At 35.8% G+C, this 10896-nt stretch overlaps 1 protein-coding gene across 1 annotated transcript; it reads left to right on the top strand.

Moving 5' to 3' along the window:
* Positions 1 to 432: 432 nt before the first annotated feature.
* Positions 433 to 6899, top strand: LOC103449914 (pyruvate kinase 1, cytosolic). The gene is made up of 16 exons (XM_017336433.3): positions 433 to 1394; positions 1496 to 1592; positions 1689 to 1786; positions 2203 to 2358; positions 3030 to 3107; positions 3344 to 3475; positions 3608 to 3688; positions 3806 to 3877; positions 3978 to 4067; positions 4152 to 4296; positions 4497 to 4585; positions 4786 to 4881; positions 5007 to 5074; positions 5223 to 5322; positions 5979 to 6038; positions 6567 to 6899. The coding sequence occupies exons 1-16, from the start codon at positions 1326 to 1328 to the stop codon at positions 6717 to 6719; spliced, it is 1584 nt and encodes a 527-aa protein (XP_017191922.1). The 5' UTR covers positions 433 to 1325; the 3' UTR covers positions 6720 to 6899.
* The last annotated feature ends 3997 nt before the right edge of the window (positions 6900 to 10896 follow it).

Raw genomic sequence — 10896 nt, 5'->3', positions numbered from 1 at the left:
TAATAAACTAAATATTTTAGAATAAAGTTCTTTTTCGACTTATTATATTAAAATACTCAGTTGTGTTCTCGGCTGGAGAAAAATTTCCTAAGCTTGATGCAAGAAAATCAACTTTCATGCGTCGGCCATGGACGACTGCCAGCCCCTAGAATTTGACCAACTGATGACCCATATCAACTTTTAAAAATAGGAACACAAGGCAGCAACCAGTTCTAAACCAAACCACTTTACAAAGCACGTGCTTTATTTTTCCTACCCACAGAAAAAACACACGAGGAAACTCCCGCCACGCGTTAATGATTCGCGTGAGGTGTACGTTTTTCCCTCCCCCACGAAACCAAAACCAAGCTTCTGACGACGCACTTCCACTTTTGCCACGTGGTCCACACGCCCGGATACGTGTACTTAATGTTAAAAGATTGAAAAAATAAAATATATTCTTGTTTTTGCTTTTGGCAGATTTGTCCATTTCCTTACTAAACTTGTATAAAACAATCAATTCCCTTTAAACTTTAATTTTACCGAATTACCTCTATAATTTTTAGAATTAGTTAATTTTCTTGTATAACTTAATTTTAATTGATAACTTATGAACTTATATAAATGGTTAATTTTTTCTTTGACGTTGAATTTTAAAATTTTTCGTTTATTTTGATCACGGAAATAACATATGACATCTATATATTGGTAAAAAAATGAAAAATTAGATAAATGAAAAATAGATGAAAAATTTAAAGTCCATCGCTAGAGGAATTGGCAATTTAGAAAATTTTAAAGGTTATTGGCTAAAGTTAAAGTTAAGAGGAAAAATTGACAATTATAAAAAAAAAAAATTAATGAAAAAGATTTGAAAATTTTGAATTTTAACAAAAATAACAAAATAAAAGATAGAGTGAATATTACAAAAATTGATTTTTTGTTAAAAATATGATTTTTTGTTAAAATGAAAAATATCTAGAACTTTTCGTTAAAACCCTATATAAAAATTCATAAAAATAATCAGTTAAAATTAAAATTCAAAAGAAAAGTAGCACATATGTACAAATTGAGAACAAGCCGACAAATACTTCTTTTGTTTTGTTTTTAATAAAGTAGGGCAAAAAACCAAAGTGAAGTGCGAAAGCAAAACAGAGGGGATTTCCATATTTCTTTGTCGTCGCAAAGAAATTAAAATATAAGCGTTTTTCAGAAGCAGAAAAAAAAAGCATATTCTTCCAAAGGAATCAGGTTTCGACGCCTCCAGTTTCGTTTCGTTCCGCTGCTTCTTCTTCTCCACGCAAAAAGCAGAGAGTAATCAGCACAAGCAGCAACAAGAAGCAGCGAAGATGCATTCGAATCACCTTCTTCTGGAAGAGCCAATCCGGATGGCTTCGATTCTCGAGCCATCCAAGGCTGTAAGTAACTCAAATCCCTAATCCCTAATTCGATTTTTGATTCAGATTTGGTTTGTGAATTTTTTTTGTTCGTTAATTTATTACTTTGGTACTTTTTGCAGACTTTTTTTCCTGCAATGACGAAGATTGTGGGTACGCTCGGCCCCAAATCTCGATCGGTGGAGGTTATCGCTTCCTGCCTCAATGCTGGAATGTCTGGTATGCGATTTTATTTGCCGAAAGCAAATTAAATTTTGAATTTTTCGTGTTTTTTGTTGGGTTTTGTTTAATGGATTTGAATGGTCTGGTTGGCAGTGGCCCGATTCGACTTCTCGTGGGGCAACCCGGAATATCACCAGGAGACTCTGGAGAATCTCAAGGCCGCTGTTAAGAGTACTAAGAAGCTTTGCGCTGTATGTTTTCTTCTAACTTTTAAGGGGATTTGATTTGTTGATTTCTTTTGTTTGCCAATTCCCATGCATGCCTGTGTTTTTCAGTTATAAACAGTTTAATAAAGGAATGAAGGCATTTATTTTTGTCTGTTGTTTTTCACTGAATCCCGACATCGGGTTAATCTTCTGCTGGTTAATTTTTGATCTTTGGACTATATTAGAGTCCTTCAACTGTTGTTTGGTCAGCATTTTTGAAAGAAATGAGAACATCGCTTATGAATTGCTAACGGGACAAATCTTCGTAGTTTAACATCTGAGATTGCCATCAAAATATTTACTAACTGTGTTTTTAACAACTGTGATTTTCTCCTTTTTGTGTGCTGAGTAATAGGAAAAATAAGCTAGTGACCGCATGCTAATGTTTGGCTGCTTATCAGGTTATGTTGGACACTGTGGGTGCTGAGTTGCAAGTCACCAACAAAACTGGGAATCCTATTTCACTCCTTGGAGATGGACTCGTTGTTCTGACTCCAGATCGTGGACAAGAACCATCCTCAGAGCTGTTGCCCATCAATTTCGATGGATTGGCAAAGGTTTGCCAGCACCTATCATTTTATCACGGCATGCATGACTTGGTTAAATATATAACAAAATTGATGGACAGGTTAAAAAACTAGTCAAGGTTAGGTTTAGGTCTCTTACTACTTATAATGCTGAAATCCGGTGGAGACGTTCATAGCTTTGGACATTGCATTTCACCAAAATTGGTGAGGTTTTAGTAACAATGACTAAAATTGATGAACTTTAAGCCTGTGGATATGGAGTTGATTGATGGCCCATGGTTTGGAGAACTTTTCCCACTACTGTTTTCTCTTTGTTGTACATCCCCAATAGACTTCTATTCTGCTGGTAATGCTTGAAATTATGGATCTCCTGATGACAATAAAGTAATTTGAGTGGCGCCATCACAGTTTGAATTACATGTTCATATATGGAAGACGGAGTCAGACCTACTTGTTCTCATGGTGACAGTAGAGATATGAAGCTGCAATTTGTCCAAATATGTTTATAACCTGTTGATGTGTATTATCTCAAAATGTCTCCCTTTAAGATACTAGAAATTTTGCTTTTACCTCTTAATGAGTTGAACACTGCAAGTTTCTATTATGTTGTTATTTTATGTTATTTATTCATTTTTGTAGTAGTCCATACTGACATAAAATCTCCATAATATCACATGTTAATCTTCAAATTGTTTTTGCAGGCGGTGAAGAAGGGAGATACCATTTTTGTGGGTCAGTACCTGTTCACTGGAAGTGAAACGACTTCTGTATGGTTGGAGGTAAAACATATATAGTTGGAGAATAAACTTGGTAAAGAAATCTTTTTAGTTTGCTTCCCTGAAATTCCCCCACCCCTGAATCTGAAAAGTCCTGTTTCCACTGAAGAAAATCTTCACTATGGTCCAGTTGTTCTGTGTAAATTAGTATATGAACAAACCTAAAAGAACTTTACATAATCATTGAGGGAAGTTGAAGGGTCATGATTGGCTGATAATTTTTATTTTCAATTGATCAGGTTTCTGAAATAAAAGGAGATGATGTTGTCTGTTCCGTAAAGAATTCTGCAACATTGGCTGGTTCATTGTTCACTTTGCATGCGTCTCAAATTCACATTGAGCTGCCTACTCTCTCTGATAAAGATAAGGAGGTAAGTTATTTTAACTTGCTGCCCTGACTACTTTTAATAGGTTTGTATGGAATGATTCAAGTCTCTATTAGTTCATTTTGGCCTGATGCCTTGACTGATTTATTGAGTGCTTGAATTCAATGCTTAATTCAGGTTATAAGTAGTTGGGGACTTCAAAACAAAATCGACTTCCTCTCATTGTCATATACCAGGCATGCAGAAGATGTTCGCCATGTAAGTGTGATTCCAAGTTCCATGTCCTTGTATCAAGTCTCAACATCTGAATATTATTTCGTCATTTTTGAAGTTGGTTGTGGGAATAACTTGAGTATTGTTAATGGTATAATGCAGGCTCGTGAGTTCCTGAATAAGTTGGGCGACCTCAGTCAGACACAAATCTTTGCTAAGATTGAGAATATGGAGGTGAGGTTCATCTATTTTCAGTTCAGAATCTCAACTTTCGAATGACAATGCTGAGTAATGAATATTTATGTTTTTGTTTTGTTTTGTTTTTATGGATTAGGGATTAACCCATTTTGATGAGATTCTGCAAGAAGCTGATGGTATCATCCTCTCCCGTGGGAACTTGGGCATTGATCTCCCACCAGAGAAGGTCAATTTCCTTAATTTTGAAGTAGAAGGTGTTTAAATATTTATTTGTTTTAAAAGAAGTGAATAAACTTTTTGTCTTTTACAGGTCTTTTTATTTCAAAAGGCTGCCCTTTATAAGTGTAACATGGCTGGAAAGCCTGCTGTGGTTACTCGTGTTGTGGATAGTATGACTGACAACTTGAGGCCAACCCGTGCTGAAGCAACTGATGTTGCAAATGCTGTATTGGATGGTGCGTCCCTATTTGACTCAACGCATGCTTTAGAGACTACTTGTTAAGGCCCATTGAAGGGTTTACTTTATTATGTTTGCATCTACTAATGTCTGAGATATTCTCTTATTTTTTGTTACTGTTTGCCATTGTTTGCAAGTGCTCTGTTGACTAGAAAATTATGTTCTTTGTTTCCTAACTTAATTGTCTTGTGGGTGCAGGAAGTGATGCAATTCTTCTGGGTGCTGAGACTCTTCGTGGTTTGTACCCTGTCGATACAATCTCTACTGTTGGTAAAATTTGTGCTGAGGTAACCTTTTACTTGTAATATTATTCATTCTTTGTTTAGTTACTTTTTATATCAATGCATTATCATTTTAGTATATTGAGGATGATTGCCTGTGCTGGACATGTCATTAAATTGGCTTATCGCAATGCACTAAGTATGAAAGCCACATTTTGTTTCTTTTCCTTTACAAGTATAGTCTTTCCCAATTTTAATGCATGCAGGCAGAGAAGGTTTTCAACCAAGACTTGTATTTTAAGAGGACTGTCAAATATGTTGGAGAGCCAATGACACACTTGGAATCTATTGCGTCTTCCGCGGTATGACTTTTAATATGTTGTTCTTCTGATAATTTCATGTTGCCTCCTATTGTAGTTAGTATTCTGGTTGAAATTATTGCATGATTTTGTTTGGTACTTGAATTGCCAATGTCATCACTGTCTAGGTACGAGCAGCGATTAAGGTGAAGGCATCTGTTATTATTTGCTTCACTTCTTCAGGAAGAGCTGCAAGGTGTGTTTGGTATTCTTGGAAATGCATAGTTATCTGTTTGTAATTAATTTATTCTGGTGGGTGCATTTGGCATTAATAAGACAATCAATTTATGCTTCTTTTTATTGGCGAATGTCCTCAATTCTTTTAAGTCGTTCGTATTATGCAGATTGATCGCAAAGTATCGACCCACAATGCCAGTTCTTTCAGTTGTCGTTCCCCGGCTCAAGACAAATCAGCTTAAGTGGAGCTTTACTGGAGCCTTTGAGGTGTGCCCTTGACTCTTGAGTCTTTGATTAACTTCTAGTTCAATTACTGCTTTGAAGTCTATCATAATGCATGCCATTTTGTGGTTCTTTTTCCTAAACTTATTTGGAAGTGCATTTACATATGCAAAGTTTGATGTATAGAAGATTGTTATCCATTCTTGTGAGATGGAAAGGTCTTGATGCTATGCATCTGTTCACTAAAGAGTCCAAGAAAAGTAAAGATGTTTACCAGTTTAATCATGATGTTGCTAAATGGGAGTCGTAAAAAGCTTCTAAATCTCATGCAGAATTTAAGCGTCATGTCAAAATCCAGGTCTATACTTTTGTTATCTCGTTATTAATTAACTCCATTATGCTTTATGGGAAAGCCAATGTTAGAATTCATAAATTGCAGCTGTAATAAGGCTAATTAAATATTGCACATGATCAGATTTAGTACGAATGCTATGCACTGCTTTGAGTGATTTCTGACTTGGGTAGAAAATGGGATATCTATGAAATGTTGACTTTTTTTGTAGAATTAAAACTCGTTTTAGAAGTTTGCATATTAAAAAATGCATATTACTTATACCTGTTCTTCTATTATTTGTTCTCTTATCATTTTAATCTGTAGCCTCTTCCTAACTTCTTTTTCTCAATAACATACCAATTTGCAGGCAAGGCAATCACTTCTAGTCAGGGGTCTGTACCCTATGCTTGCTGATCCTCGACATCCTGTAAGAACCTTATTCCTGTAAATAGTGGAGGTCGTATGTAAATTTATAGATCTGTGGTTTCTGCTAGTTAATGTTATAGAGGGTCTTGAATATCTATATTCATGCTAAACTAGCTTGATCACTACACTTGAACATAGAGTTAGGTTTGGATGGTACTTGGAGCCACGAATGTTTGGCAAAGAAGTATCCTTTTCTCTATTTTGGCACACCCTTGGTGGTGAAAAGAAAGGGTTTGAGCTCCAATTTTAATCACCACTCACCTGTATTGTTATTTCTCGGCCTGAGTATTCGGACTCTGTCCTACCTGTTTGTAACGAGTTTGACTATAGTGCAACCTGTAATTACCCTTTAGGTGGAATGTTGCCTTGGTCCTGCGTGGATCTTTTTCAGTAAATAATGCATGTTTGTTTATAAGCATGACAAGTAACGTACATATCATAGTGCTATCAAACATTTAGTTTGTTACAGGTTTTACCATGGTATTGATCTAGTGTCACTCAATTTGTTGCCCCATATGTGATTTTGCAGGCCGAGTCTACCAGTGCAACAAACGAGTCAGTTCTAAAGGTCGCCCTTGATCATGGAAAGGCATCCGGAGTGGTTAAGTCGCACGACCGAGTAGTCGTTTGCCAGAAAGTTGGTGATGCCTCTGTAGTCAAGATTATAGAGCTTGAAGATTAGCATTCTTCTTTACCCTCATTTTTGAGGCGTAATTTCCTATCTTCTGTTTTCCTGTTGGGAAATGGACGAATCATATCGCCCTCGAGGTTTATAGCCCTCAGGTTTTGGAGGCTTGGTAGTTGATTAATTGTTCTATGCACACAATTATAGTCATGGTGTACATGACCCCCCCCTCCCCCACCCCCCCAACACCAAAAAAAAAAACCCCAAAAACAAATTTTGTGTTTACACATCAAAGTCGTTCAAGTCTCCAATAAAGATGGTTTTTTGTGATATCTGTTGGTCAGTTGTTTCAACTGAGATATTTGCCTTAAACTGAATGTTTTCCAAACCGTAACACGACACTGAAAGACTCAGATTGGCACTTGACATTGCAAGTATGGAGTTTTGCTACATCCTCTCGTGTTCTTATCGAAATAGTCTACTGAAACAATTAATGTCTTTCGTAACCAAAAGGAAGAAAAAGGAGTTGCTTTTCTCGAATCTTCATGGAGCAAAGGAAAAAGAAAGAAGCGACCATCCAAGAAGAGAAGATCATAAACACAAGGAAGCAAGAGAGAAGATCATAAACACAAGGAAGCATCCAAAGAGCTTGGAGTGAAATTGGAGGTCCTCCACTTGGGTCATAACCTTGTAATGCAAGGATGAGCTCAAGGGTAATGAAAGCTCTATATTTCCTCTTTTTAATTTTTAAAGAGTCATTCACTAGGCTTTGAAACTGTTAATATGTATGCTTGTATGCTCAAATGTTCTTAGTTAAACAAAAAAAATTCCTTTAGACATAACACATACCAGCCTTAGCAGATTGTCCATGACTAATTGACAATCCAACGACTAAGAGCGTTTTAGGAATGAACATAAGAGAAATGTCTCATTGATCTAACTTAGGGCTGGTTTGGTATTGCTGTGCTTTGAAAAAAAGCTGCTGTGAGAATAAGCGGCTGTGCTGTGAGAATAAGCGGCTGTGAAAAAAATCAGCAGAGTGTTTGGTAAACTTTTTTGTAAAAGTGCTTTTGAAAAAAAAACAGTATGATAGTGGGTCTTTTCATTAAAGGAGCACTGTAGCTCCATGTGCTTTGAAAAAAAGCCAGTTTTCCAAAGCTACAAATAGCAGCTTCAGCTTTTTCCTTTGATTTCAGCTTATTCTCACAGCAGCTTCCAAAATAAGCTCTTTTTTTTCAGTTTACCAAACACCTAAAACCCTCACAGCTTTTTTTCATAGGTGCTTTTTTTTTTAAGCACCTCACTCCCAAACCACCCCTTACTTAGATCACTTCTCCCTTAGGTTGATTACATTCCTTGGATTATGTTATTGATTAAACACATAATACATTAAATAGTGATTAACCATAAACAATGTCCTTCCATTAAACTAAATAAGAGTTTAACAAAATAAGTTTTCCAAAAGTAATTACATCAAATGAGTGGCTTTAAGGCATATTTCTAATAATTGAGCCACGTTCTTCTGTTAAACATCGACAAAAAATATTGGCCAAATTGGAAAGAGGAAATTCCACTACAATTTACTATGAACATGGAAAAATGGAACTATACAAACCCCTAAAGATGTTAAAACCAAAAGGTTATATATGGGCATTTCCAATACAGTGAAATACACCTCACATAATATGATACAAGGTTTCTAGTTGAAATCTGAAATCATGATATACTCTTGTAAACATGATTTCCCATTATGAAACGAGTTCATTTCATATGAATGGAAAGTTATATATTATATGAAGGGTTATGAAATGCTGAAGCATATCTCCATTAGTAATTCCCTGAAGTATACATAGAAACAAATTGCTCTATATAAATTCCAAAGGATAATGTGTCATGACGGGTAGAAAATCCCCGAAGAATACAACTCAAGCTTTGGAAGGGCAAAGAATAAATAATGTACTCAACATCAATAGATGGTATAAATTACCTTAGTCAATATTTTCATTATGATATTGATCCAACACACTAAATCTGTTGCAAGAATTGATATTAGATTGGAACTTCTGAAGAGTCTAGAAATATTATAAAGTATTACAAGACAAATTTTGTCTCAAGCTGCAAATCGAGCAATATGCCAACGTGATTCTTATCCATCAAAAGGAAAACACTAAATGAATTGATTATCATTAGTTGAGCACTAAAACGATTAACCAATATTCAGACACTAAGAAAAATCATTCATCATCATGAGGAAAATGATAAATCGGTACTTAACCCAGAAGTATCATATCTTAGTGAAGTATGTGTCATACTGTATTTAGCACAATACACTAAATCAAATATTACATTTTCTGTGAAGCACAATACCAACATATGGGTATATGAATGAAATGAAGCTTATCAATTGTTATCTTCGACAAATTATAGATATGTACTTGTTCTATTCCAATGAACTTGCTAGTATCCATGATTTTATTGGGCAAGCAAAATTTGAATCTCTCTAAAGATCGCTCACAGAAAGTATTTGTATTTACATATGGAAATAAATTGATTCTACAATGCTTAACGAAGCAAATATTTGTTGCTACAACTTCATATCTCTTAAAAATTACATATCTCCATGAAGCTAGTCATGAATGTGTTTGGTTAAGATCAATGACCCATTCATAATCGGAGCATGTGTGATCTACTTTCAGAAATAAAACTCCGACTATCAAACATAAAGATAAAACAAAAAGGGATGATTTATCAGAAGGGACAAGACTAAACTCATGTCTCCAAATTTTCCTCTCACATGAACTTTAGAAGGTTGAAGCGATCAAAGTTAGACAAATGCCATCCTAACGGTAATATGATGAACTCATTCACCAAATCTTTATTAAAGTGTACATTCTAGAATCTGGTATATAGCATCAACAGCCAACAATTGAACAAGTTGCTTCGTTAAAGCTTATTATAATCAGGGAGAGATATCGATAAGGGGGAGCATCTAAAATATGTAGCTTCGAACATATATGCACGAGTGTACTATTGTATCACATTTGGTCTTTCCTAACAAGGTTGCATTATGGTGACTATCAATGATATATAGGCATCTGATGGGGAGTGTTGTAATACATAAGTGGATGCCCACAAATCGAAACGATAAAATCGCCTGTCTACGTGCTAGACGGTGGCCAATCATCGGGATTAACCTATAGTCGGTAGAAAAATCGAGAAATGGATGAGGCGAGCACTGAGGCGGCCAGGGCGGCGCTTGAGCTGCCTAGGCATGCAGTCTGGGCGTTTCAATTTCGTTTTCTGTTTTCAACTGGATGGCCAAGTTAGGAAGAATGTAGAGCTCTGTCTGTGTTCTCGGTTCTAAATTCCAGCGAAGAAGAGAGGAAGAAAAAGAAGAGAGAAAACGAGTTTCTCTCTCTTCCTTTTCCACCCATGTGACCATTCCCAAGTCTCATCGTTTTATATTTAACAATTTTTTAACTTTTTGTCCAATCAAATGGGATAGCTAGCAACCTAATTGACTGAACATGTATTATGGAATAGCTAGCATCCTAATAATTGAGTAGTGGGATTCTCTCCCCTCTTTTTTTCCCTCCCCTCCCCTCCTCTCCTATTTGAACGGTCACGGTTAAGCCACGTCAACATCTTATCTTAATTTTTTATATAAAGATAAAGACAAAATAGAGAATGTGAGAGGAGGGGATGGAAGGGGATGGAAAGAGGAGGGAAGAGAATTCTAGTCCAATAATTCAATGTGTATTAAGGGCTAGTTTGGAATTGCTGTGCTTTGAAAAAAAACTGCTTCTACTGTGCTGTGAGAATAAGCGGCTGTGAAATAAAGTTGTAAAGTGTTTGGAAATTTTTTTGTAAAAATGCTTTTGAAAAAAAATGCTTTTGAAAAAAAAAAAGCAGTATTATAATGGTTGGTAAACTTTTATGTAAAACAAATGTGAAAAAAGCCGGTTTTCAAAGCTGGGTTTTGCAGCTTCTTGCTTTTGGCTTTTTTTCACCAAAAACTGTGAAAAAAAGCTGAAGCTGAATGTTTACCAAACACAAAATAGCTCCCAGCTTTTTTTGATACCAGCTTTTTTCAAAATCTGCTCAGTACCAAACCAGGCCTAAAAATGGTGCCCCACCTTCTTACGTTCCATGCGTCTCGGTTTCCCTCCCTCTTTTTTATTTAATATTTTTTAAATAGTTGATTAAATGTTTTTACACCCACATGCTTCACAAC

This window comes from Malus domestica, chromosome 12 (assembly GCF_042453785.1).
Source record: "Malus domestica chromosome 12, GDT2T_hap1".
In the NCBI taxonomy this organism is placed as follows: domain Eukaryota; kingdom Viridiplantae; phylum Streptophyta; class Magnoliopsida; order Rosales; family Rosaceae; genus Malus; species Malus domestica.
Note: the sequence above shows the minus strand (reverse complement) of the source record. Positions and strands in the feature narration are given on the sequence as shown.

What these genes read in the sequence shown, in the direction of transcription:
- LOC103449914 (XM_017336433.3), top strand. Translation starts at nt 1,326, where the DNA reads ATGCATTCGAATCACCTTCTTCTGGAAGAGCCAATCCGGATGGCTTCG. An exon ending in CGACTTCTGTATGGTTGGAG is followed by an intron (nt 3,108 to 3,343) that starts GTAAAACATATA and finishes TCAATTGATCAG; the next exon opens with GTTTCTGAAATAAAAGGAGA. An exon ending in AATCTATTGCGTCTTCCGCG is followed by an intron (nt 4,882 to 5,006) that starts GTATGACTTTTA and finishes ATCACTGTCTAG; the next exon opens with GTACGAGCAGCGATTAAGGT.